General features: G+C 54.4%; 2 protein-coding genes across 4 annotated transcripts in view; one reads left to right on the forward strand and one right to left on the reverse strand.

The window, feature by feature from the left end:
* Positions 1-175: 175 nt before the first annotated feature.
* Positions 176-19666, reverse strand: KLHL17 (kelch like family member 17). 2 transcript variants are annotated; one of them, XM_064678492.1, is made up of 12 exons: positions 19359-19665; positions 10470-10723; positions 9959-10080; positions 9293-9514; positions 8252-8368; positions 7683-7896; positions 7445-7589; positions 6825-6992; positions 6426-6514; positions 5437-5510; positions 4430-4611; positions 176-3894 (listed from the first exon to the last, which is right to left on the reverse strand). In XM_064678492.1, exons 1-12 carry the CDS (start codon positions 19568-19570, stop codon positions 3666-3668), a joined length of 2028 nt encoding a protein of 675 aa, XP_064534562.1. In that variant the 5' UTR covers positions 19571-19665; the 3' UTR covers positions 176-3665. The 2 variants fall into 2 exon arrangements, with proteins under 2 accessions (XP_064534562.1, XP_064534563.1); XM_064678493.1 differs by lacking the exon at positions 9293-9514 and having other exon boundaries at positions 19359-19666.
* A 1583-nt stretch (positions 19667-21249) lies between these two features.
* Positions 21250-27131, forward strand: part of NOC2L (NOC2 like nucleolar associated transcriptional repressor) — a 45487-nt gene continuing 39605 nt past the window's right edge. Inside the window, exons 1-8 of one of the 2 annotated variants that reach the window (XR_010435772.1) lie at positions 21250-21359; positions 21535-21705; positions 22821-22989; positions 23493-23609; positions 24214-24331; positions 24765-24855; positions 25131-25209; positions 26873-26983. Coding sequence is in view for 1 of the 2 variants with exons in the window: in XM_064678490.1 (XP_064534560.1) it covers positions 21340-21359; positions 21535-21705; positions 22821-22989; positions 23493-23609; positions 24214-24331; positions 24765-24855; positions 25131-25209; positions 26873-26983 (876 nt within the window). In the remaining variant the exon portion in view is untranslated. The remainder of the gene's footprint in view (positions 21360-21534; positions 21706-22820; positions 22990-23492; positions 23610-24213; positions 24332-24764; positions 24856-25130; positions 25210-26872; positions 26984-27131) is intronic. The other variant, XM_064678490.1, reaches the window with a different exon arrangement.

Raw genomic sequence — 27131 nt, forward strand, 5'->3', positions numbered from 1 at the left:
CCCTGACCCATCTCATCAGTGGCTGCTCAGGCACAGATGCACATGAGCCTTCCATGAGCATCCTCTGCCTGGGGATCCTTCCCCTCCTCTGCCCAGGGCAATGCAGAGAGCAGCTCCTGCCTCCCCAGGAGTGAGCCGGAGAAGTGAGAAGGAAGGAAGGATGCAAGAGGCAGGATCCAGTATTCAAGAAAATGTCTTTATTGTACATGTTGGCTTCTATTGCTTGTATCCCCTCCCCAATCCCATGTAGTGCAAAAAATTCCGAGAAACAGAGTTCCACATAAATAAGTGGGATAACTTACAGAGAAATCAAAGTGACGACGGTTTGACATGGATTGGACCAGGTCTGCCCAGCAGCAGGACCAAGGGAACCTCTGCACCCTCGTCAGGGCAGGGGCTCCTGCCTGGCCTTGCTGCCTCCCTGCAGACCAACACCGGGGTCCCTGGGCAGGACACATCAACACACACAGCCTGGGGCCCCCCTCCTCGGGGACACCCCTCTGCTGGGAAAAGCTCACATGGGAAATCACACAAATAAACGTCTTGGGTGAGACACCACGAACTAAGACTGGCAGAGAAGCCACACGCAGAGTTGACGGTTCTCCTCCCCTCAGACAGGGTACTACGCACAGACAGACAGACACAGACACACGCCCCCTCCGAGGTCTCCTCCTCCTCCTCTTCCTCCTCCTCCTCCTCCTCCTCCTCCTCAGCAAGGGACGTGCAGCACCAGAAGCGATTCCACCCTGGCATCTCCCAGGGCAGATGCTGACACCTCGTGTCCACACAGTGTGGGTCGGGGTGCTCTGGACCCCCACAAGCTGCTGGGGAACTATTTTGCCCTTTCCTCCCTTCTCTCTCTTGCACAGGAAAGCAGTGAGCACCTGCATAGTTAGTACAGCAGAGACACAAAAGGATCCCTCCTCCCCAGGGTTCTGCTGAACAGGCTCAGTGGGATATTGCTCAGGACCCAACCAGGGGGGGACAGGAGTCACACTGCCCCTTTCCCTGATCCTCAGGAGGCAGAACAGCATCACACACCATTTGCAGTGTATGGAGGCCAAGGGCACATGGCAGAAAAATTCTCCTCAGCTGCTACATTTCTCGCTTCCCCTCTGGTTTTGCTCCCAAGGCAGCAGCCCCCCTTCATGCTACAGCAGCCACAGCTGGACCAGATGCTGAACCACTGCTATAACAACTCACTCCTTGTTTGAAATCGGCCGTGTTTCCCCTCCAGCAGTTCCTCCCTGGCCCTGCAGTGCCCCTCTTTGCCGTGCCATGCTCCCTCCAGCAGCCTGGCTGGGCTTCGCTCTCCTTTTGCCATTCCTGACTCCTGCTGAGTTCTCAGCAGGATCTTGGAACGTCAGGCCAAGCCCAGCACCAGCACCTTCCACCTCTGACACGGCCATGGGGCCTTTGGGCTGATCCTCCTTCCAAGAGGACCCTGGAGCCAGGGGCACCTTGAGTCGATACGAGCCCAGCAGAAGAGTAAAATCCTGATGTTGGTTCTAGGAATGGGATGGAAAGGGTTGAACCTCGCTCAGGTGTGGGCACACGCACTAAACGGAGCAGACTTCACTGATTTCATTGGGTTTTTCATACAAAGCAGATTCATCTGACCTTCTGAGGGCAGCCCACATGGACCAAGAGACAACCTGCACAGAGCCTGGACATTCACAGACCCCTCTGCAGTACAGAGGAACAGGAGAGCTGCTGAGCTGTGATGGGCTGGGCAAGTGAGAGGGGGACAAAAAGCAAATTTAGAGTCTGTTCTAAAAGCCAAAAAGGCCTCCTCAGCCTGAGAAGATCAGGCTGCCCCTTGGGGACTGGTTGGGGAGGGAAGCAGCTCAGGTTTTCAGAAGCTGCTGGTAACTTCAGGTGTCCAGCGTGAGGCACTGTGAGTGGGCTTGTAAAGCGTGTCAGTGGGCTTGCAAAACATGCAGGCACCAGTCCAGGAGAAATCAGACTGCAAAAAAAATTGTCTTAAGCTGGGGAGTCCCTGTTTCATTTCAAGCTCTCCTTTCACCCAACCCCCCCCCCTCAAAAAAAAGAGAAGAAATCTCTCGTCACTTGAAAATTCAGGCCAACAAATCCCCACCAGGAGTGTAATCTGAACTCTGTGAATGAGAAACGAGAAGGAGCAGGGGGAAAAAGGGATGAAGGAATTAGTTCCAAACAGTTAGATTGTATTCCAGTGCTACATTTGAACACTATTGAGGTACCAGTGGTTGAGTCATTCCTCTGTAATGCAGAGAACACCTGATCTGTGCCTCAGTTCACGGCTCACACGCACAGCACACGCACTGAAAACACCACCCCAGAGGCTCCGTGGCACAGGTGGGTCTAGGATAGGCCTGTGACTTACAGCACTAATTTATTCAACCTTCAGTTAATTAAAGGGGTTGCTTAATTGCCAGGGAGTCGCTAATTGCAAATGGTCCCTTCCGTGCTGCTTTCGCTGCACATTTGGTAGCTCACACATGCACACACCCCACACATCCATAGAGAACGTCTTCCAGGACACAGGCATCGTCTCCTCAACAAATGAGAAAAGTAATTGCATCCCTTCTGCTGCCTTAGAAGCAGATGGGATGGGGAGTACCAGGGTAGCGTAGAAAACAAAGGGATATGAAGTCATTAAAAACTAAAATATTAGCATTCAAATAAAAAAAGGCAAAAAATTAATACCCAAAAGAAGTAATGCCAGGCAATCCTCCTCATTTAGAAGGCTGGACTGTTCTTTTTAAAGAACTGATAGCTCTCCACAAACCCAGAATCTGCTTTGCAGAGAGGGGAACAGCAAACAGGTCGATCCTTTCCCAGTCTGAGCCAGGACCACGTGCAGAGAGCAGGCAGCCACCCAGTCCTTTGAGCATGGGACAGCAATGGCATGGATGCCAACAAGGTCACCCGACCCATCTGCCTGGCTTGGGACTCCCCAGAGCAATGGCCAGCTGGGATCTCGGGGGATGAGGTGGGGGCCAGCAGAGCATGGAAACACTGGAGGGTTCAGGATGCTACGTCCAGTCCTGCCTCCGAACCTCACCTCCTCCAGGCCCTGTCCCTTAGCTGGGATTCTTCTGTTTGTGTATTTTAAGGCATCAATGAGACACCATTGAGAACCATACAGTGGCCTCAGAGTCTTTAACAGTGCACGATAGGCTTGGTAAAGAGTTTGGCTACAGTGACATTCAGAGGAGCGGTGGTTGCACATTCGCCGCGTCCTTGGCAGGAGCGCTGCCCACCTCAGCCACCCCACAGGGCTCCTGGAAGCCTCCAAGGCTGGCTGTGCTCGTGTGTGGCACCGGCTGGATCCCGTGAATCCAAGAAGCAGCAATGGTTTAGAGTTTCCCCTCCCCAAAGGAGATATGAGCCCTTGGGGCGGGCGGTGGGATGAGTCTGAGCGGAGCGGAGAGCACCCGCCTCGTCGCCCTCCGACCGAGGGTGCTCGTCCAGGAAGCACATTTCTAACTGCTGTGGTCGCGCTGATCCGATGGGCGCCCCAAGAGCGGGGACAGCTCCGGGGTTCACAGGAGTGCTGGGGCTGCAGGCACCAACCAGGACCTTCGCTCCCCTCCTACAGCGACCGGCTGCCCCTCGGGGCCGGCCTAGAGCCCTGCCAGGCACCCCTGTCCCCTTGAGGTAAGGTACGTCCTGATTCTTTGTCAAAGGCTCGTCGAAGACACCGAGAGGGTGGGCGAGGAGGGGGGAGGGAAGTTGAGGAGTTCCAGCACGGCCACCCCCACGCTGCTCCGGCGGGTGAACATGCAGGACGCTGCCACCCACTTGTTGGTGCGGGGGTTGTACTTCTCGATGGAGTTGAGGCTGGAGCTCCCGTCGTTGCCACCCACGGCGTACAGCCACCCATCCATGGCCACCAGGTCGTGGGTGCTCCTGCAACGACCACGCAGAGACCGCAGCGGGGTGAGGCTCTGGGGCGTAGGGGAGCTCAGCGCCTCGGGTAAACTGGCCCCACAAAAGGAGTGCCCAGCCTTACAGTCGCCCAGAGAAAATGAACTATTGGAGTTCAAGCAGAGTGCAGCACAGACTCTCAGGTCCTCCCCTTCACTCCGACACTCTCATGCCACTGGAGAACCACCACCTCTAAATAACAAACTCTAGGAGCCCAAAATCCTCGGACTTGCAAGCCTTAAATCCTCCCACAGCCCAGCAACATCTCCGTGGCCTCAGCCAGCGGAACCACCCGGTTCTTTACAGCCACACAAACTGCTGAGAATAAATCCCTCTGCAGAACACCCCTGCTCTGCCCTCCTGGCACACACTCCAGCCCCTCTCAGCGCAGCAGGAGCATCAGCCAAACCCTGGGAGGGGGGCACGGGCTGTGTTTTACAGTTTGCGGTGCCAAGTGAGGCACGGCGAGATGGGATCCCCGCTCCTGCTGCCACCGGAGCGGGGCACGGCTCCTTACCTGCGGATGTTCATGGGTGCCACGCTCTCCCACGTGTTGGTTTTGGGGTTGTAGCGCTCCACAGAGTTAAGGCAGCTGGTACCATCGTTGCCCCCAGCCACGTAGAGCATCCCCTCCAGCACGGCCACCCCTGCGCTGCTCCGGCGGCTCAGCATGTTGGCGATGGGTGTCCAGGTGTTGATCTGGGAACAGGCAATGGTTGTTCAACCAGACAGGTGTACAGGGCATTTTCCACCCATCCCTGGCCAAATCGGTCCTGTGGTATTAGTCCTGCTCTAACCACACAGCTCCTGGCATGACAGTCTTCCCCTCCCAAAAGGACTTCTGGGGGGAACCCACTGCTTTCCCTTCCACTCTGCCACAGTAAGAGCAGCACAGAAATCTCTGCTGAGCGGCTCAGGAAAGCGCTGTGGGAGCTGGCAGGAGTCCTGCCATCCCAGGGGCACAGAGATCCCTGTGCCAGGCCACCAGTCGTGTCACAGCTGAATCCAGCCTGGCCATGGGGGTTGAGCTGTATCTATTTCCAAGTACTGTATTTTGCAAGTACGACTGCACAGCTCACGAAAAACCTCCAGGACCTTCTCTCTTATTTTTTGCACCAATCTCCCCTGCTCAAGCAGAGCTGTGAGTCCTCAGGCCCAACACATGTCCCCAGCCTGCCACACTCCCTGTTCACCACACTGGATGTGCACAGTGCAGGACCTCAGCTGGAAGCTGGAAACAGCTCAGGGCATGTACCAGGACTGTTCTTCCTACAGAACTCGAGCTGGCCTACAAGCAGCAGAGTAGAGAGTGTTCTGGTGGCTGAAATCTCGCAGTGGTATCTCAGAGCCTGCATGGATCAGCTGTGGCTCATTTTGCTCAGGATCACACCCCGGGTTCTCTGTCGCTGTGGAAGGGGCTGATACCCACTCCTTGTTACAGTCATGCACAGTGGCTTAAGTCCTTTCAGGCACCACAGAGGAGGGGAGAAGGAAAAAGTTTATAAAAATCTCTCTTGTATTTACCTGGGGCTCATATTTCTCTACCGTGGCTAAGTGGGATGAGCTGTCGTATCCCCCAACAGCATAGAGGTTGCCTTCTGCAAAGACAGTCACACAGGCACTGGAATTAGCTAAAGACATGGTCCCTGTCCCAACACAGGTCCCACAACACTACAGGTACCACCCTATGGGTGCCCACACAGGTATGAGCTGAGCCTCCCGTGCCCCAGGCAGCCAAGCTCCTCTCAGCAGGGCTCCCCAAGCTCCCCTCCCCTTCCAGCATGGAGTGTTGTGAAATATTCATCAGGCAGTTTCTCTGCCACGCTCCAAGCTTCCCAGAGAACTCCTTTGCCTGCTGCTTCTTGACCTCCTCATTACAGGAGCTGCAAGTGCTCCCTGCTGGAGCAACGGGCTATTTTTAGTGGTGGAGGATGGAGCAGGGGAATGCCAGTATCGGCTGTGGCAGGCACAGTGTGAGCTGGTGATGGAGGGGAGGGAAGCTCTGAGTCAGCACTGAGAGCTGAAACCAGAGAACAGGGCAGGGGAGAGGCACGGGGACACTGGGACACCGTGTGGCAGTTCTTGGGAAGGTGGGAAGCATCCCCAGGGAGGCCCAGCACCTGCTTGGCTGAGAGTGGGACTTGGATCATCAGCAAAAGGACTGTCCTGCTTTCATACTGAAGGACTAACAAGGTTGTCCCTTCCTTTTCTAGGGACAGGGGATCATTCACAGCCAGCCCCTTGCTCCAGAGTAGAAGGGGCACAAAGGAACAAGTTGTGGGTCCCCTCAGGAGTTGCCTACAGAGTGTGATGAAACCCAGTTACTCAGGAGACTGAGGAGGAGGGCAGAGGCAGGCAGCATGTCAGGACATGGCAGAGGGATGGCTGGGCCATCCGGACTCATAGCGAAGGGAATCTAGGGAGAGGGGGCAGGAACTAGGACAGAACATCAAAAGGAACCACCAGGAATGCAAGAGAGCCTGCACAGAAGCCCGTGAGGTGCCATCACCCACCTAGAGTTGCCACCCGGACGTAGCGTCTCCTGGTGCTCATGGCAGCGATGGATGTCCAGGTGCCTGTCAGAGGGTCGTACCTCTCTGCGCTGCAGCAGGCAGGGACACAGGAACATAAGGTGTGACACTGGAAAAGCCCAGGTCAAAGCTCTTTGACACAGGCCCTCAGGGGCAGCTCCCAAGGAAGCTTGGGAATAGACAGGGAAAATAGGAGGGAAGAACTGACAAAGGCTGCGTCCCGTTGTGGCAGAGGGCTACAAAATGGTTTTTCCCCATTGGATTGCAACACATCTACCCTGGGGTCAGTCCATGGGTCAGGAGCAAGGCTCCCAGGCTCCCAGCACCAAGGACATTGCATGCACAAGCAGTGGAGGAGCCTGTAGCAATGCAATCCCCTACCTGTTCAGGCACGAGGCCCCATCGTACCCCCCAGCAGCATAGAGAAGCCCATGAAGTGCTGCTACACCCAGACAGCTCCTCCTGGTGCCCATGGACACCTCAGGTTGCCAGGAATTGGTGACAGGATCATAGGACTCCACTGTAGCCAAGTCAGAGGTCCCGTCGTAGCTGTTGGGAGAAAAAGGGAGAACAAGCTGCTCAGAGAAGCTGTGGCTGCCCCATCCCTGGAAGTGTCCAAGGCCAGGTTGGACAGGGCTTGGAGCAACCTGGGTAGTGGAAGGTGTCCTTGCCCATGGCAGGGTGTTGGAACAAGATGACCTCAAAAGTTCCTTCCAACCCAAACCATTCTGCGATTCTGAGAGAAATGGGGGTGGAACCATGCCAGTCCAGGACACGGCCACCACCACAACAAGACCTGGTGAACTCACAGCTCTGAACCGCAGGGCAGGGAAGGGCTTTTCAGGGAAGGGCTTTTCAGTTGCTACCCCAGAGATCCTGGATGGTGCATCCAGAGGTGAGCTCCGGGAGGCTCTGCTGGCCACCCCTGCTCCCGGGGCAGCTCTGTGCTGCTCTCCCCACAGGCTCTGCTCACACCCCACCACCTCCTGTGCCCTCCTTACCCGCCCACGGCGTAGAGCTTGTTCCCAATGGCCGCGACGCCCACCCTGGCCCTGCGCGTCGACATGGAGGCCACCATGTGCCACCGGTCCGTCCGCGTGTCGTAGGCCTCACAGTCCCCGTGGATGGCAAACAGGCTCCCTCCACCTGGGAGGGAGGGCAAACAGAGCAAACCCGGCCCACAGGGCCCCGGGACGGGGTCGGGATGCGGGTGAGGGGGCTCCCTTCACAGGGCCTTACCCACGGAGAAGAGCACCGTGCTGGCCCCCTCGCAGCGCCGCGGCCTCGTCCGGCTGTTGCTCAGGACGCCCCTCTGCTCCGGCATGAGGTGGTACTTGAGGGCTTCGATCAGCAGGTCCTTGCACTCCGAGTGGTGCCGCACCAGCAGCTCCGTGTCCACGTTGCTCATGAGGAAGTCCCGGCTCAGCAGGGGCAGCCGGACGCACTTCATGAGCTGCGAGGGGAGAGGAGGCCTTTGGATGGGGATAGGGCAAGGGGGAACAGGTTTAAACTAGAAGAGGAGAGATTTAGGTTGGATATTAGGGAGAAATTCTTCTCTGTGAGGGTGGTGAGGCTTTGGCACAGGTTGCCCAGAAAAGCTGTGGCTGCCCCATCCCTGGAAGTGTCCAAGGCCAGGTTGGAGCAACCTGGTCTAGTGGAAGGTGTCCATGGCCATGGCAGCGGGGTGGAATGAGAGGAGCTTTAAGGTCCTTTCCAGTCTGGACTGGAAATGGTATGATGAGATCCCCACCCAGCCCAGGCACTCAGAGCTGGTGGGTAGATCCAGGCCACCTTCCCAGCACACTCACCCTGGGGACATGCTGTCTCCTGCTGTCCACATCATGTTTGACCCAGCTGAGCACAGCCCGGTACACCTCCTCCTCCGATGGCACATTGAGGCTGTCACTAGAAATGAGGTCCAGCACCTGCAGGGTGGGGTGGAAGGGGCAGTGTTGGTTGGTATGGACGGGGAGGAGAGGAGACATTCACACCTCCAAGGAACTGCATTGCCAGAGGCAGAGCCCTGCCTCCTGTAGATGCTGGTGGTTGAAGGGTGCACAGCCCTGGGTCCCCCAAACCGGGAGGTGCAGCTGGTGTGGAGACAGCTCTGCCCTCAGTCATCATCCCCCAGCTCATCCCCCCCTTCTGTGGCTGAAGCTGCTGCAATTCCTGACAGTTCCAATCAACGTCAGTGAGAGCAGGCAGACGACTCTGCTTGCACAGGCCCCTTCAATATTTCATGGGACAGACCCGCATGGCCTGGCTGGTTCCAGAGCACTCATTTCACTTGCCAAGGACTGTGGAGCCAGAGCAGGTGGAGATATGCACCTTCCCTCACTGCCACGCACCCCCTGCCCCAAGAAGGGGTGAAAGGAGGTGTCTGGGTCCTGCTGAGGGGCCACACAGGGTCAGGTGATGCAGAGCAAGGACCAGGAGTGCCTCCTGGCCAGGGCACAGCAGAGGAGCCAGGGGCCATCCTGGCACACCATGAACAGCAGGAAACATTAGCTGAGCTCTGAATTAAACATCACAGCTACGTGACCAGGGCAGGCAGGACTTATTCCTTGGACTGTGTGCTCAGAGCTCACATGGCAAGCACCAGTGACCAAAATTATCCTCTGTCCTACCCTCCCATCCTTAATTCCCATGGGATTAAGTTCTCTGACAGCAATCTTCCCACACATTGAACAGAGAGGATCAAAGCACAGAATCTGGGTATGTTCCCTTGCCAAACCCTGTCCCCTCAGTGCAGGTTCCTTGGGCTTTTGACACACAGGCTGTGCCTTCCAGGACAGAGCACGAGAAGCTTTGCTGCACCCACACCTTCACACTCCTGTCAGGGGCCTCACCTGTTTAAGAGGCAGCAGCATGAACTCCTCTGTCTTGGACACCTCCACGAAGTGTTGGAGGACGTACTTGTGAGCAGACTTGAGGAGGTCACTGCAGGAGTGGGTGTCAGCAAAGCCCCGGATCCCCAGGCAGTTGGATGGGTCGAGCTGGCTGAGCAGGAACTTGCAGCAAGCATCCCGCACACCATTGAGCTGAAGCAGGCTGGCAGCAGGAAGAAGTGTCTGGCAGTGGGAAAGAACGGGGGAAAAGAGAGTTTCCAGGGCAAGGAAACCGTTTCCACCCTCGTCTCACTGCAAGCCACGAGCAGAACAGGTTTACTGAGCACCTTCAGGCACACAAGCGCAGGGAAGGACAGAGCATTCCTTGTTTCCAAGAGAACTAAGGTAAAGAACAGCTGAGAAGGACACCAGTAACACCCCACAGGGCCAGGAGAATGGCAGGTGCTCAGGAATAGACCTGGGCATTGCACAGTTCTTTGAGGAGCCATTCCCAGCCCCTCTGGGCGTGGAGAAGCAGGTGAACTCCCTGACCACTGCTAGATCCAGCTGCCTTCACGGAAAAAACAGCTGGCAGCGCTGAGCAGAAGGAAAGAAGAGTCCCCAGGAGGCGAGTTTCGTACAGAACAGCTTTGTGGAAGGGAGGGATTTTGGGGGGGAAGCTCCTACCTGCACGTTCCCCTCTCCCACCACGATCTCGGCGGTGTAGGCGTATTGCACCAGCTGCTCCAGGGCCTGGGGGTCGATGTCATGCAGCGTCACGTGGGTCTGGCGGCTCTCACTCATCTCATCTGGGGCAACACAGACACAACAATGAGCAAAAATCCCTCAGCAGGACTTGTTTCCCCACAGGAGAGTCTAACCAAGCCTCATCACAGCCCAGGAGGGTCTTCTGCCCCTCTCTTAGCAAGGAGTGCGCTCTAGGGAAGGGGGTCCAGGTCTGCAGGAGGGGCATCAAGACACCTCTGCAGGGGTTATGGGCACAGGGATTCAGGGTAGGGAGTCAAAGGAAGAATATTACTGCACTTCCTCACTGAAATGACACACCGGCACCACGATTCCATAGAGCAGGGCAGCGAGAACAGGGAGCAGGGCAGAAAGCGGAGGGGTTGGCAGAGAGCAGAGGGTTTGGAGGGCAGGGAGAGCCTGTCCACGGGGGAAGGGAGGACTCTCTACTTGCTTGTGAACATGGCGTGGAAGTACGGGCTGCACGACGCCAGCACCACCTTGTGGGCCTTGATCTCCTTGGTGCCCACATGGAGCACGATGTCGCAGAGCAGCCCCCGCTGCCTCATGCGGTTCATGCACACGAAGGCATCGTGATAGTGGCGCTTGGAGTTGTGGGAGATGCTGTGCCCGTCGCGGTTGAGGAGCTGCACACCCCCTTCCATGGCTGCAGGACGGAGCTGGGGGGTTTTCCCCTTCTCACCGGCTCTGGCATGGGGGAAAAATAAAGTATTAGCCAGGCAGGAACAGCTCTAGCCCCAGACAACCCTCAGCACTGCTCAAAGATCCTGTGCAACAACAGCTCGAACCAGCCCCTGCCAGGGAAATGTTGTCCTGCTCATTTGGGTTCAAACTGAAAGAAGGAAATTCAGGTTTGAGATTAGGAAAAAATTCTTCCCCGTGAGGGGGTTGGAGCTCCAGGGATCCCCTTGCTTGTGTTAGAATTTCAGCAAGGAAGGAGAGAAAAGAGAAGGCTTCGGGTGACTGAATTGTGGCCATCTAGTACCTGAAGGGAACCTACAAGAAAGATGGAGAGGGACTTCTACAAGAGCATGGAGTGACAGGAAAAGGGGGAATGGCTTCACACTGAGAGAGGGCAGGGCTAGAAGGGATACTGGGGAGAAATTCTGCCCTGTGAGGGTGGTGAGGCCCTGGCACAGGTTTCCCAGAGAAGCTGTGGCTACCCCATCCCTGGAAGTGCCCAAGGCCAGGTTGGACAGGGCTTGGAGCAACCTGGGCTAGTGGAAGGTGTCCCTGCCCATGGCAGGGGTTTGGAACTGGTTGATCTTTAAGTTCCCTTCCAATCCAGGTTATTCTGTGATTCAATGACTCTATAAAAACAAAAAATTGCCTAATCAGGGAACAAGGGCATTTTATTTGTGCTGAGACGTTTCCTCCCCACGCTGTTTCCATCCAGGCTGCTCACGCTGTTTCCAAAGGCGTTTGACTGTCTCCGTGCCAGCATCACCCAAAAGGTGGGGGAGTGAGGAGGGAATGACTGAGCAGCAGGAGGAAGGAGGGGGGAGGGAGCAGGAGAAAAAAGGCAGCTTGAATAGAAAATAAGGCCGTGTGCTGCACGCGTGCGCCTGCCCCCGCATCCCTGCGGCGAGAGAATCCCCTCAGCCTCCCCTCACACCTACACCCGCCGAGCCGGGCCTAAAAATAGAAACCCACCGCTCTGTGCCTGCTCAGCCACGAATGCAGCCATCTATTCCTTTTTTTTTTTTTTTTTAAGTAGCAGTTGTATCACGTACTAGAGTCTGGGGGAGGAAAAAAGATGAATAAACATGTTTCCTGAGCGGAGAGGAGCCTGCGATGCCCTTTTCTATTTGCATCAGCCTCTGTGATACGAGAGATTCCTCATCTCGCTGTCAGCGGGGAAGGCTCAGGGGCACACAACAAAGGCAGTGCCTGTTGATGCTTTCCAGTAGTGAGAGCAGGATGCCAAGGTGCCCTTGACAGGAAAGAAGGGCCTGTGAGGTAACTGGCCTCCTCCTACACCCCTGGGAAAGCTGCAGCATCCCCAGGATACCCTCCCTCTCCTAATTCACGTGTGGACATAAGAGATGCCCGCACAAAGGAGGTTTATAGTTATTAACATCTCTGCCTGGGTTCCAGAGATCCTTTCCTAGAGCAGGTTTAGGGCAGAGGGCAGACGGTGCTTCCCCACCTTTATTCCCATCCCTAGCTGCAAGCCCAAGGGTTTTCCTCACCTGCTTGAGCTGGTTTCTCTGTGTAAAACACACAGAGAACACACTGCTGAGCATACTCATCCCCATCAGTATTTAAGTCATGTTCCAGCTCTAAAGCACTCGCCTCATCCCTCCTGGGTGCTGGGAGTGAGGGACGGGAGCTCCCAGCTCCTCAGCAGCAGGGGGACAACGCAGGACAGGGCAGAGGAGCTGGGAAAAGATGGGATTTCTTCTCCTTGTGCTCTGGGAGACTTGTGAGGGAAGGTTAGCCACCCTGGAGGAGCACAGAACAGGGCTCCAGGGGTCAGGGGAGGGACAGAGAGGGCACAGCAGGCTGAAGGTGGCTGCGGCCAACGCACTGGCACGGCAGGAATCAAACGCGATTCCAAAGAGTCGGAAGCGCTGGGCTCCCTTCCCAGCCCTGCCACTGAGTCACTGCATGACTCTGGGCAAGTACAAATGCAGGATGACAAGGGGTGACATTATCTTTCCTTGCTATGATTCTCGTGGCCAGGAGAGCAGCGATTGCTCAGTCCCCTCTGCAGGCACACCTCCCTGCTGTCACCGGCGAGGGGCCACCCTGAGCTATGTCCCCTCTGTGTCACCTGGTCTCTGATGCGACCAAGCAGGGAGCAGGGCTAGAGGGAGATGCCATCCCACTGCCACTGGGCTCCACGAGCATCCCCACAGCCAGGGGACAGTCCCACAGGCAGCCTGAACCAGCTCTGCTTGATGGCTTTTTGGCTACAGCCACACCACAGCCTCAGCACTCCAGCTCTGAAGAGCCACTCACCCATCCACCAGCCCCTCTGGGACAGGGTCACCCTCCTGAAGCCCTGGCATGGGGCTGCTTGAAGGTTTGAAGTGGGTACAACGCCTTCAGTCCCACTTCCCACTGTCCCCTCTGCTCCACAGCAACTTGTTCCCAACAGAGCTCTTTTGCTTTAATGGATCGGAATATATAACCAGTGGGGAAAAAGGAAAGGAACAGAAAGGAACAGAAAGGAACAGAAAGGAACAGAAAAGAACAGAAAAGAACAGAAAAGAACAGAAAGGAACACCTCACTGCTGCTCATGCTGCTCCCAGTGCTGAACCCTCCACCTCGCTGGCAGCACTAAATATTCCTGATTTCCTTGTTAAAACTTCATTCCCAGGAAATGAAGGCCTACGAGCGCCACTAAGATGTAATTAATGGGGAACAGTGCCTGGACCACGGGAGACAGTGAAGCAGTGTCCAGAGCTCCAGAGGGGGAAAGGAAACACAAGCCCACTTTTGTGGAGCACACAGCAGCAGGAATGCACGTGTCACGCGTCGACCAGAGCGGATGCGGTGCCTGACTTGTAATAACTCCGAGGTTATGGCAAAAAAAAAAGGGGGGGAAAAAAAAAAAGGAATAAAAAAGAAGGCGTTTGTTTGGCTTCCATGCGACAGAGCGTGGCCGTGCATAACAGCTCTGTTAATTAATGCAAATGATCCCTGCCCCCAAAGGGAGGCCTGTTCTCTCTGCACAAAAAAACCATATTTTGCTGGGAGTGAAAAGAAGTGTGCTGAACAATAAACAGGGAACAGAGTATCCTCCAGGGAGGAGTTCCGAGCCTGCCCTTTCCCCAGGAAGGCCCTGGAGAATGGCTTTTTTGTTGACAGCCTGGATGGGGATTTTGTGTCTGGCAGGCGAGCTGGGAGACCACGAGGACACATCCTGTGCAGCTGGTCAGATGTTGGGGATGAGGCTTTGCTGGGGATGAGGGGACATCCCCTACTCCAAGGCATGCCATGCCCTAAGGCCTGGCACACAATCGTCCTTAAATCCATCACCTCCACGTGTGCCCTATCCCTGTGTTGATATCCCAGTAAGCCAGTTACAAAGCCCTGGTTTGTGTGCACATCATTGCATCTCCCACAGAACTGCTGCCATTGGACCTGTGGAAAAGCCATGGAGCCCCTGCTTGGCACTCACCTCGACCCCAGTGTGTCACAGCACTAACAGGGCAGCACAGACCAGTTTCCCTTTCAGGGGAGTGGTGTGTCCCCCCACCTCGTTCCTGGGCACTGGGGGTCCATTCCCCAGGCACAGAGTCCCTGTTTTTGCCTGCAGACCTCCTCTGGCTCAGCCCTAGGAAGGCAGGGGCTCCTGGCAGTGCTACTCTGTTGTGCCCAGCAGCTTCAGATCTCCACTCCCAGTGCTGGAGCCAAAGCAGTGCCCCCACAACAGCACAGAACTCACCCAGGGGTGGAGCAACAGCACGGATCCCTGGGGAAGGAGGGGACCACAGTGGAGTCACAAGCGGGAATCACTCCTTCCAAGTGCATCTCCATCTCCCCTGCACCAGAAATCAGAATTCCCCTTTTTAACCCCCTCTGAGAGGATTCACAGCCCATTTTCCAGTCCAGCATTCCCCAAAGAACTGAAACGTGCAACACCACTCAAGGCAGGAGCAGACTGGGGCAGCCCAAGGGGGCGCAGGCAAAGCCCTGCCCAGCTGTGGGGGTGGGCACAACTTCCCTCCTGGGAGCAGGGCTGGGAAGACACGATGTGCTCCTGTGTTCCTGCAGACTCTTCCTTCCCTTCCACAGCCAAGGGACACAAACAGCTGAGCTGGCAGTAACAACAGAGGCTGTTGTGCTGTAAGACCATTAACAGAGCTCGTGCCAGCATCCAGAGAAGCAGCTGAGCTCACTGCACATTTCACCTTCCTTATGGCTTTGTGGAGACCCCAAATTTGGCTGAGCTGACCCTTTTGTGGAACCCTTCCATGGCTCTGAAGCCCACTAAGCAGAAGCTTTAACCTACCAGACAATTAGCAGCATTTTTGCATCAATAATCAGATGCCAGGGCTGTTTTCACAGACTACAGCAGATATACACTGTACTTACAGCTCAAGCCTGGATATCCCAAATTCTTCCTTCTTTCAGAGGGCCTGGAACTGCCTACTACAAAATATATTGTGTTCCTACCTTTCCTGCTCCCTTCCCCACAATAAACACCAGCAAAGAGGATTGGGAATCATCCAGTTGTATATGCTCAGGACTCAGATGCAAAGCAGGCACTAAATCCAGGCAGTTGTCCCCACCAGGACATGTCACATTAGTGTCACTGACCCAGATAGAAAAAAACAATGCTTTGGGGTTCAGTCCCTCCTCAGCCCCTGTAAGGCTTTGCCTGGATCCAGGGAATTCAGGCAGACACTGACAGTGTGCAGCAGCTCACATTCAGCCTTTTTAATACAAGGTTCATTGCCTGTTCAGTCTAGAAGAGTCAGCAACTGGAAGGAAGCAGAGGGAGGAAGCTGGTTCAGGACAAGGGAGTGAGATGCTCTGAACTGCAGGTCCTGCAAGGGCTGATTTACAGCTGCACCTTGGACAGGGGTGAGGGCTGAAAACCCCGATGGGAAGAGTGACATAACGTGGCAAAGGGAGCTGTCATTCCTGGCACCAGCTCTGCCTTCAGGAGGGACACCAGAACTGGGAAGCTGGTGGGTTCAGCCCAGACTGAGGACTTGGACACCTTGGAGCCCTCTGGCAGCTCCTGACAGAGCTGAGAACACACAAGTGGGGTGAGGAGCAAGGAGGAGCACACACCCAGCCCCAAACACCTCTCCCCACCTCCTCTCCTCTCTGCTGTTCCCCCTGCCAGCCCTGCCAGCCCTTCCCCAAGCCCCCCCCACTGCGGGTGGGAGCCGAGGCACTCGCTGCTCCTGCAGATCCATGGAATTAATCTGCTCTGAGCCAGCCTGAAGGCAGCACTGGGGCACCGCAGACAGCGCTGAGTCTGCAGGACTGAGAATCCCCAGCTCTCAGTAGGGTTTGGTGGTGTGGGTTTTTTTTTTTTTTTAATGAATTAGGCATAACTGACACGCACTGAATCCTCCTGTCTAGACATCTGCAGAGAAGTGACAAGCTGCCAGAGAGGATGTGGAGCCTCGGCAAAGGGGGTGGGGAGGACGGGGAAAAGCTGCACACAGTTGCCAGCTCTACAGCACAGAGACAGTGCTGGCTCCAGGCAAGAAGGGCATTCAGCACATTGACCTCGGCAGCGTCTTTCAGCAACTCACTGGGTTGTAATCAATCGGCCCCTGGTGCACACAGAAGGCTGGAGGTCTTTTCTAATTAAAGCCTCACTCCCCAGTACTCCTGGGGAGCTTTGTTTGGAAGCTCAGCTCGAAGTTGCTCTCAAGTCACCCCAGCTCACGCTCAGAAGTGCTTCAGCTGTGAGAGGAGGGAGCCTCAATGCACTGGGACATTCTCATACCTGAGAGAGATGAAGGGCATCCAGCCTGCTTGGTGCCCACCTGAGTACACAGCCTTCTCCCTCACTTCCCACAGGCAGCAGCTCTTCCTGCAGACATCTTCAAATTCAGCTTTCTCCTTCCTTATTTTGCTGCTCCAAGCAGGACTCCACGGTTGAGGGATTTAGAGGCATCTGAGCTAAGGTTTGGGTCATTTTCAAGTAATTGGCTGTGAGGGTCAGGACTCGAATAGGTTTGGGACTGCTGAACTCCCAGGTTAGGGAGGAACAAGAAATGGAAACGGATTCATGCCTTGAGATGCTGAGTAAAATGTGCAGTTCTGCAGCTGCACTGGGGTTACACAGGAGCTCCTACAGTCCAGCCCAAAGCACACCAAGGCCTAAGTGAAATGAGCCCTTTGACTCTCTCAAGGACTGGAAATGTGGGTCGTGTCCTAATTCCCCCTTCCCAGTGTCCCCCAGCAGGCACAGGAGAGGAGCTACTGTCGCATCCAGAGCTATTTTTCAGCACCAGCAGTGCCAAACCTCCACACACAGGCATAAAGCAAGTCCCCTCTCCAGGCAGCAGTGATAATCACCTGCTTCAGCTGCACTGCCCAGCACTGTGGTATTCCTGCCATCCCTCTGCCCTTCCTGTGACAGACATCTCTGTCCCCAGCTCGTTTTTCAGACAGGTAAACACAAGATGAGAGCACTCAGGTCACTGGAGGCAGCCTGTATCTGAGCACCTCCATATTCCTGGCTCCTAGACTTGCCCAGGAGCTCCCTCTCTATCTGCAACATCCTTGGCCAGCAGCTGTTTAAAGAGGGATTGTGCCCTTTACCTGTCTGCTGTGTGAGGTGATGGTGGCTCGAGAAGGTGGGGCAGTTCAGAGCAGGTCACTCATGCTCAGCAGTGCCTTGATGTCAGAAAACAGTGATGGATTTGGGGAGACCCAGCAGGAGACACCACCTGGCTCCTAAAGGGAAGGTTGACTCCACGACACGGGGCAGCGTGGCCCCGTGGCTCCAGAAGCAGGGAAAGGAGGAAAAAGCACCTGGATCTGCTGGCTGCAAACAAGCAAGCAGATCTTTTACAGATGGACAAGACACGGAATAATTCTGCTGGCAAGTGCTGCCCAGGAGTGACTCTCCAGACCAGGAGGTCACCAGAGGAGGTCACCACCTGCACCCCAGCTCACCCCTTCCACAGGACCCACACCACGTTCCTGGAGGGTTTACAAAGCCTCCTGCCAGCCTCTGTTGTAGTGTGGGCTGGCAGCATGGACGTACCAGACCAGATCCACCTCTCCTCCTCTGAACCAGCTCTCAGCTTCACACTGTGGAGCAGTGGGAGCCTGTTTTCAAGCCAGAAAACAAGAGAATTCCCTCACATCTTCTGGCAGGCAACAGCACGGGCCACATACACGAAAACTGAGCTATGAGGAGCATGTGACATAATGGCCTTGAGCTCACTGGTACAACTGGGGGCCTGCCAAGGCCCTGGGAATTTCAGCTGAAGGAGCTCGAATTCCTGCCCCTGAGGAGTCACATCCTTTAGAGAAGGTTTGCAGCCAGTTCCAGCAGGCCAGACAGAAAGGATGAAGCCTCTCAAGCCTCCCAAGCCCAGCTTGCCTAAGGGTTTGGAGGCAGGGCTCCAGCACCTGAGGAAATCCAGAAGCACTGGGACTTCAGTATTTTTTTAAGCTGCTGAGCCTGAAATGCAGCAAAACAAGCCCAGAACTGTCTCCCCAGCAGTTCTCCAGCCTTCAGAGCACTCCTGCCTTGATTTCCATGCGCCACTCCATCTACAGAGATCTGGACTGATGCTGAGGGAGCAAGGGCAGGTGGCCACTGTCTTTCCTGGCAGAACAAAGACGCTCCACTGCCACCCCCACCAAGCTGACCTCAGCTGACAGGAAGCATCAGGGACCATCCCTGCTACCCAAGATGCTATGGAGCAACTCCATTTGGATCCTGGGCTATCAAGCCAAGAGAGCAGGTGCCTGTTATGCCTGCCAGCTCCTGGTGTGCTCTGAATTAGATGCTATTTGCTGTGATTCATTAATCAGTCAGTGCTCAGGAAGGAAACTCAGATCTCTACATCCAACATCTCTGAGTCTTACTCACTGCTATGCTGAATAAAGGATTTCCAGCAGATGTTCATGGGTTGGGAGAGAAACTTGGGGTGCAGAGGGAGGAGATTCCACAGAGATGTATGTTTAGCTGTAGGGACCATAACCAAAAGGCCATTAGACTCTGAAGTGTTAGTGAGCCCCAAAACAGCAAACCTATAACAGAGCAGCATCTCCTGGTGCAAAAGGCCAGACTGCTGGGATCAAAAGCACCCAAATATCCACATGTTGCTGAATCACTCCAGAACTAACCTCCCTCCTGGTGGTCTCCAGCAATGGAGAGACCCCCAAAACAGTGCTATGGCATAGCAAGCATTGAAGCCATAGGAGAGCTGTCTCCCTGTGCAGAGACCCCACCAAAGCAAGGCCACTGCTTCTGCAGTCTGAGCCTGGCACAAAGCCTGGTCGGTGGCCAGAGCAGAGACACACAGAGCAGGGACTGACACACAGAGCAGGGACTGACACACAGAGCAGGGACTGACACCTTTCCTTGCCGTGGGGAAGCCGAGGTCACAGGGCTGTCACTCCCTGGAGAGGGAGGCATTTGCTCAGCCAGCAGTACCAAACCAGCTGCCTGCCTGGCCTGCTGCTCCCAGGATCAGCTCCAGCAGCAGCAGCGATGTTGTAGCTCAAGGAGAGCCCTCTGCCCTGACAGTCACTGCAGAGGCCACAAAAAAGCTGTGTCCTACTTCCTCCCCCCCCTTCCCCACTCCCAAGTTTCCAGAAAACCCGAGGCAACATTTCTCCCCGTGTCCTTCAGCTCCCCCATCACCAACAAAACACTGATACCCGTGTGCTTCCACCGAGGGCAAGGAACACCACGGCCAGGCCAGACCCCTCTCTGCGGCTGCTCCCCGGGCTCCAGAGCTGCAGCTTTTCCCTTTACCAACGGGATCTCTCCAGGACTTGGCAGAGGACAGGGAAAGGAGGGCATGCTCAGCACAGGGATGCTGCCGGCCTCGGCCACGGGGATGCCGCGGTGCAGAGGCTGGAGACGGCATCGGCTGTTCCAAACCTTTGGAAATGTTTTGGAAGCGGCACCGGTTGTACCAAACCTTTGGAAAAGGTCTCCCCCAGACCCCGAGAGCAAACTTGCCTTCCCAGGAGGGATGCGCAGGAGTGGGGGAGCTCCTCTTGGGGGTCCCCCCTGCTGCCTGTCCCCCCACGCCCCCCGGTAACCCCTCCGGTTTGCCCCACACCCCATAACCCCTCCGGCTGCCCCTCCTTCGCGGGGTCCGGGTCCCCTGGCCCTGCCGGGGAGAGGGAGGGGAAGAGGGAGAGGAAAAGGGAGGAGGAGAGAGAAAGGGAGTGGGAAAGGAAGAATAAAAGGGAGAAGGAAAGGAAGAGACGGAAGGAGAGGGAGAAGGAGAGGGAGGGAAAGAAGAAGAGGGAGAAGGAAAGACAGAGGGAGAGGAAGAGAGAGCAGAGCAAGAGGGAGAGGAGAAGGAAGAAGAAGAGTGAGAGAGGGAAGGAGAGGGAGAAGAAGGAAGGGGGAGGGAGAGGAAAAAGGAGAGGGAGAAGGAGAGGAAGAGGAAGAGAGAGAGGGACAAGAAGAGGGAGAGGAAGAGGAGGTGGCGGCAGGGCCGTGCCTCGGCGGTACTCACGGCTCCGCTGCAGCCACGGCCCAGCCCGGGGGATGCTGCGGGGCGCCGCTACACCCGCACCGCTACCGCCGGCCCCGCGGCGGGGAGAGACGGGGCGGGCCGGGGGCGGGCAGGTGCGCGGCGGCAGCGGCGGCTCCTCCTCGAGCCGGGGCGGCCCCCGCGGCTGCGGCTTCCTCCGTCACCCGGAATAACCCCGCGGCACGGCCCGGCCCGACCCTGCACGGGTGTCCGTGTCGGGTCCGGGGGTCCGGAGCGAGCGGCACCGGCCCCGCTGCGGCCCCGCGGACCGGGGGGCGAGGGGCGGGGCCACTAGCGGAGGGGCGGGGCTATGTGCGGGACGGGCGTGGTCTAGCTGGAAATTGGGCGTGGCTAAGCGTGAAGACCCCGCCCCTGTGGTTGCGAGCCACGGGAGGGGGCGGGGTGAATGGTTGAGGGGCGTGGCCAGGTGGAGTGGGCGTGGCCTGGGCGGGGAGTCATAAAATTCTTGAGTTTGGATAAAACCTCCAGAATCATCGAGTCCACCCTGTGCCCGATTATCACCGCCTTGTCCCTCAGCCACTCAGTGCCACGGCCAGGCCTTCCCTGGACACCTCCAGGGACAGGGACTCCACCACCTCCCTGGGCAGCTCCTTCCAATGCCTGACCACCCTTTCCATCAGGAAATTCCTCCTGATGTCCAACCTGACCCTCCCCTGGCACAGCTTGAGGCCGTTTCCTCTTGTCCTATCTTGTTCCCTGGGAGCAGAGCCCGACCCCCCCCCCCGGCTCCCCCCTCCTGTCAGGGAGTTGCAGAGAGCGAAAAGGTCCCCCCTGAGCTTCCTTTTCTCCAGGCTGAGCCCCCCCAGCTCCCTCAGCCGCTCCTGGTGCTGCAGCCCCTTCCCGTCTCTGACACGCTCCAGCCCCTCATTGAACTGAGGGGGCCCAGAACTGGGCACAGCACTCGAGGTGTGTGGCCAGCACAGAGGAAAAATCGCTTTCCTGGTCCAGCTGGACACAATATTCCCGATCCAGGCCGGGAACGGGCGGGATTGGCGTGGAGGGGGCGGAGCCAAGGCGAGAGGGGGCGCGGTTAAGGCAGTAACGGGGCGTGGTTTGCGGGTGATGGGCGTGGCCTGCGTGCGCGGCACGCCGGGAGCGGAAGTGGCGGCCGCGTGGCGGAGGCGGCAATGGCGGCCCCCGGCAGGAGGTGAGGGAGGCACCGGCACAGACCTGACCCGGCCTGGGGACTGCTCAGGGCGGGCGGGCCGTACTGGGGGCACCTCCGGGAAATGGCCCCTCGGCCCGCGGTGAGAGGGCTCGCTCGCTCCCACGCTGAGCTCGCCCTCACACGCACCCCTCTCTCTTCCCCCCCCCACCCCCAGGAGCCTGGCGGAGCTGAGCCTGGACGAGGTCCTCGCTGCCAGCTCGGAGTCGGAGCCTGACGGCGGCTGGGAGGAGGAGGAGGAGGAGGAGAAGAAGCCCACCCAGGGGGCAGCGAGGCGGCGGAGGCCGAGCGGGAAGGAGGGGAAGGAGCCGCAGGCGCAGCCGGGCAGGTGAGGGATGGGGATGCACCGTGGGGGAGCTGGGGGGGCTCAGCCTGGAGAAAAAGAGGCTCGGGGGGACCTTCTTGCAGTCTGCAACTCCCTGACAGGAGGGGGGGGTCGGGCTCTGCTCCCAGGGCACAAGGGACAGGAGGAGAGGGAACGGCCTCCAGCTGTGCCAGGGGAGGGTCAGGTTGGACATCAGGAGGAATTTCCTCATGGAAAGGGTGGTCAGGCACTGGAAGGGGTTGCCCAGGGAGGTGATGGAGTCCCCACCCCTGGAGGTGTCTAAGGAAGGACTGGCCGTGGCACTCAGTGCTCTGGGCTGGGGGACAGGGTGGGGATGGAGCTGGGAGGGCTTTTCCAACCTAAATGGTTGGATTCGTTGGAGCCTCTGCAATAGATGCTATAGATTCATTATCACCTGGGTCAGAGGTGTCTGAAAGGGCACTGTTCAACACCTCAGTGAGATCACAGGGTACAGGACAGTTGGATTTTTATTGTGCCTATGTCAAGTCAGTAACTGTACTGGAGAAAGGGTCCTGGGTGCTTTTAGTCTTTTACAGGGTATATTGAAGTCAGCCAAAACTTGTTTTGTTTGTCCTCAGTTTGTGTATGTGCTCTCACTGAGAGAGATTGGACCATCTGCAAGATAGAAAATGATGAAGTAGTTCTTAGGCACTGATAATCGTTATTAGAAAACAAATTCTTGAGTGTAACAAATTTTACTGAGCTTTCATTATCAGGTTTTTCTGGTGGTACAGCTTTCAGCGTTCTTTACAAAAGCTCCTGAGAGTAATTCTGACAAACTGAGGAACAGATTTATTTTGGCTTTTCAGGGTGTTTTCATGTCACTATCCAGATACAGCCTGATGTCTCACTATCAAGATTTCTCAGTGCTTAATGAAAAGAAGCTTTTGCAAGTCCTCCAGGTGTTAAGCAAGGCACAGAACTGTGGCCACAGCCCTGATAAATCATCACCACTGAAATCAGCCCCAGCTGTGCCTCAGTGACCAGGGGCTGCTTGTTTTCCTTACAGCGTCAGCAGTGAATCAAGTTAATAAATATCCATCAATAAAGTCTGAGCGGTGAATAAATGCTAATTAATGTTAATCCTTATCCCCCAGGAAGAAAGGAAAGGCATCTGAACACAAGGATCAGCTCTCCAGGCTGAAGGACAGAGATCCTGAGTTCTACAAGTTTTTGGAGGAAAACGATCGCGCGTTGCTGGATTTTGATGCCTCCGACAGTTCTGAGGAGGAGGAGCCACTGCACAGACCCCCTGATACACTGGAGGTACCAGGGCACGTTTTGGAGTGCTGGAATCAATTAATTCAGTTACTTTCATGTGAAGTTTTTAAGGTCATTCACAGGTTGTAATCCAGAAATCAGCTGGAGGTTTGAACTGAGCACGCAGAAGTTTGTTAAAGATTGTCAAAGCAGAGCCTTAGAGTGTATTTTCTTTTTAGTGAATGCTTTTCTTTTTAGGGTATTTTTTTTGTTTGTTTTTATGTCATCTTTTCCAATAATAATTTTGCCTCAGGCGATGTGTTTTCTCCTTGATGTTTTACATTATTAAGAGGTTGTATTTATGTAGCAAAACTGCACAGCTTCAGGAGCTTTTTTTTGTTTGTTTGTTTTAAATTTTTAATACCTCTAATTTCATTTTTTCCTTACACAAAGTACTGATAACAGCATTGATAAAATCAGGGCTGCCTTCCTCTTCAGTAGCTGCTCAGCAAAAGAGGTGGGGCCAGAAGTGTAGAAACCTTTTCTCAGTCTTGCTATGACTTCTCTAGGAAGCAAGTGATGAAGATGATGAAGAAGAGGAAGAACAAGAAAAAGTCAAAAGGAAGAGAGATTCTTTCATCACTGTGAGCCTGAAAATGGTTGAAAACTGGAAAAAAGCTGCAGAGGTGAGCAGGGGAATTGGACTACAAAGCTCTTGAGTGTCCTCCTTTAAACACAGTTCCACATATGTTATTAACAAATCAGAAGTTGATCTTTTACAGGCACAAAAGCCTACAGAGTAGATTTATGCCTCGTGCTGCCAGAGCTCTTATTTTTCACCATGACTTTCCAGTGCAATTTCTTCTTACTGCAAGGTTGGAGTGCTTGAAGTCCATCTGAGGGAGAACCTGGGGAAACGTGTGGCTCAGAAGAGGCCAAAACGATAAAATGTTGATTTTTCACTCTCTTGCATTGTGCATTTGGAGGCTCCAAGAGCTTTTGTGGTCACGTTTTGAGTAGTAGTGAAATGGCTTGTCCTTCTGACTGAGGGGAGGGAAGATCACAATTGGATTGCAGCTGATTGATTGCTTCTCAACCCCTAGGCAATTAAAAGCCAATTTTAGAGGAGGTGAAGGCCACTAGTGTTTATTAACACTGTCCTGACCTTTATCCTTCATATCAGAGCTATTTCTGCCATCAAACTGACAATGAATTTCAGTACTCAAGCGCTTTAGAGTTTCAGATCTGTTGCTTTTTTCTCCTCAGCAATCCTTTTCCTTCTTTCCCCAGAGAAATCTGACACCGAGGCTCTTCCACGAAATCACTCAAGCCTATAAAGCAGCTGTAGCAACCACCAAAGGAGACAGTGAGGGTGATCCCAGCAAGTTCCAAGTGACTGATACTGCAGGTGAGTTGTTCACTGCACTCGTGTGAGGAGAGGGAAATGATTTTTGTAGGGCAGTTTAGCTCTTGGAAGAGAGTGGAGATAAGCACTGGCAGGAGTTAACTTACCCTTTCACAGGCTTCATTTCACTTAAGTAGCTTATCTTCCTGGTGGTGAGTCTGTGCAGTGAGATCTTTTCTGGTCTCCCAGTGCTTGGTGCTGTTTGCTTGGAGAAGGGCCCCTGTGCCAAAAGCTGTCAGTTGTAATCTTATTCTTCAGATAAAAAAATTCTAGGATAAGGCAAACTGGTGTTTTCTTGGAGCTTGAGGAAACACAGCAGTTCTGCTATGGCAATTACTGCTTCAGTTCCTTGGGGAGCTCTTTCTACACTAGCTGAGAAACCAGGAATATGTGGAAAATCATTTACAAGTGCTTTGCTGACTTTTGTTTTAACCAGTGTTCAATGCCCTTGTGTCCTTCTGTATCCGGGACCTCTTCCACTACCTGCAGGAGCTGCTGCTTCCCAGGGCCCCAAAGAAGAAAGCAAAGTAAGTGTGAGGGGATTTGGGAACTGCAGGGTCAGAGAAAGCTTGGAAGTTCTTTGAATTGAACTTTCTACTGCTGTGCTCCAGGCAGTTTTTACAGAGTAGAAGTATTTCTTCTCACCCGTGACGTAATTTTTACTTCTCTCAGTTCGTACTTTGCAAGCAGTTGTTACTCACTGGCAGTATCAAGGAATTGAACTCACTGCTCGTTTGGCTGCTGAAATCTGATTTATTTGGTGGGTTTTCTGAAGCTAAACCCAACTGTTGCTCGTTTCCAGGCTGGTTCTCCCTTCCACCAGCCCACTCTGGGGCAAACTGCGACTGGACATAAAAGCGTACCTTGGCTGTACCATACAAGTAAGAAATGTCATCATAATCTGTTCCTGGGGTCAGTCTGTGCATTGCTGGGCTGTTGTTTGGGATGTTTTGAGATGAGGCAGATGGGCTTTTGCCTATCTGAGATTTGTGTGTCCATCCAGTTCCCTGTCTTGTGGAAGCATTTGGTGTAATTAACACTTTGGAGGTCTGTAGGATGGTTGGGTCAAAATAGGGAGCCAGTAAAGAAGGGTTGGATTAACATTCTGGCAGTTGTTTCTGTCTTAATTTGTCTGACAAATTAATATTTAATAGGCTTTAAAGTAGCTTGCAGTGCTGTGCTCTTAAATTCTGCATTGTTAATTCAGTTTTTGGCACTATGACCTTGCTAGTTCTTGAGGTAAATACTAAGAAGGTGTTATGTTGATAACCTCACATAAGACATATCCTAGAGGGATGGGACATTAATATATATCCCCAGAATAGCTGATGTCTGGTGTTTCAGATACAATTCATGGATTATTTCTGAAAGAAACTCTTACCCCCAGTTTGTTGGTTTGTTTTTTTTTAAGATTGCTTCATCATGCATCCCCGAAGTTAGAATATTAAAAGAACAATGTTGAAATACTCACTGTTCAGAAGCTGAGGGAAGGGGATGCAAGGAGAGAAAGCCCGTGCTGGTGTCTCCTAGCTATAAGCTGGAGAATGACTTAGCAGAAAGGACATTTTGATCAGCAGAGCTTTTTTTCTCTCTCAAGTCGTGGTGCCTCCTGCCAGCAGCAGAGGATTGCAGTAGACAAGGAAAAGCTGGCAGTGCAGTGCCTTGGAGCAATCCCTGCTCCTGTGCTGACTCTGAGAGCCCTCAGTGCCAGCCTTCACCACAGGGCTTCTTCTGGCACAGTGGTTTGTCAACAATATCTCCTTTCCTTTCCTTGTGGTGTGTGAGGGACTTTGCAGAGGAGACCTGCTCAGTCCAGAATCTTTGCAGTGCAAGGAGGAGAGTGAGGAAGAAAATTAAAAGTAGACAACGTGCCTCTGCTTCCCAGCAGCTGGGATTGCAGGCAGAGGGGCACTGCATCAGGCAGAACCTCTCTCAAAGTAAGTGACTTGGAGTTCAGGATGTCTTCACATCAGAAGCTGCAACACCTCTGGGTTTGGCTCCAGAGAACTGGGCTGAGCAATCTGGAAATACGAAGATGCTGTTTCTTAATGGCTTGTTTTACCTTTTGCTTGAGGTAAACCTCTTGGTACCTAATAGTATTCCAGCTTCCCCTTAAGAAATCCAACAGTGATCCAGTATGTTATCAGCTCAGGTGGTTTATTTCCAAGCCTTGTGTAGACTGAGGGCATCTTTGACCATTTGTAGTGAGATGACAGAGGTGTTGCTGTCATGCCATCTGCAAGATGCCTTAGACTTCATATAGACTTAGGTTTTGCAGTATACACAGATGAGGTTCTATGTGATGAGCTGAGCTCACATTTGCCAGGCTGATGTGCTTTCAGGGCAGTCTTTAACTCACCGTGTGTCTGCTCCTTTCCTGAGACAGCTCTTGTGGGTTTGTTGGAGCTCCTTCCTAGCAGAGCCTGGTCTTCCAGTCTTTTAGTGACACAGAAATACTTGGAAGCAGCAAAATACAGATGGTGAAGGAAGAGGTGGTGAGGACTGCATGCTAAATGGGATTGTTACTTTGTTTTCCCTCCACAGCTCCTGTCCTGTTTGACAGAAGCCTCCGTGGGTGCAGCAGTGCTCCAGCACGTCAACTCCATAGTGCCTTATTATTTATCCTTCCCCAAGCAGTGCCGTGCCCTTCTCAAGGTGAGGGGATGTGCTGTGATGTGTCATTTGGATCTGAGGTACATTTTTTTCCCCCCTCCAGACAAGCCTTTTGTGGTATTTGAGCTGGATCCCGTGACAATTCATTCTCTTGTACTATTCCCTTGCTCTGCTTTTGGTTCTGGAGAGG

The sequence above is a fragment of the Pseudopipra pipra genome, chromosome 22, assembly GCF_036250125.1.
Source record: "Pseudopipra pipra isolate bDixPip1 chromosome 22, bDixPip1.hap1, whole genome shotgun sequence".
Taxonomy (NCBI): Eukaryota; Metazoa; Chordata; class Aves; order Passeriformes; family Pipridae; genus Pseudopipra; species Pseudopipra pipra.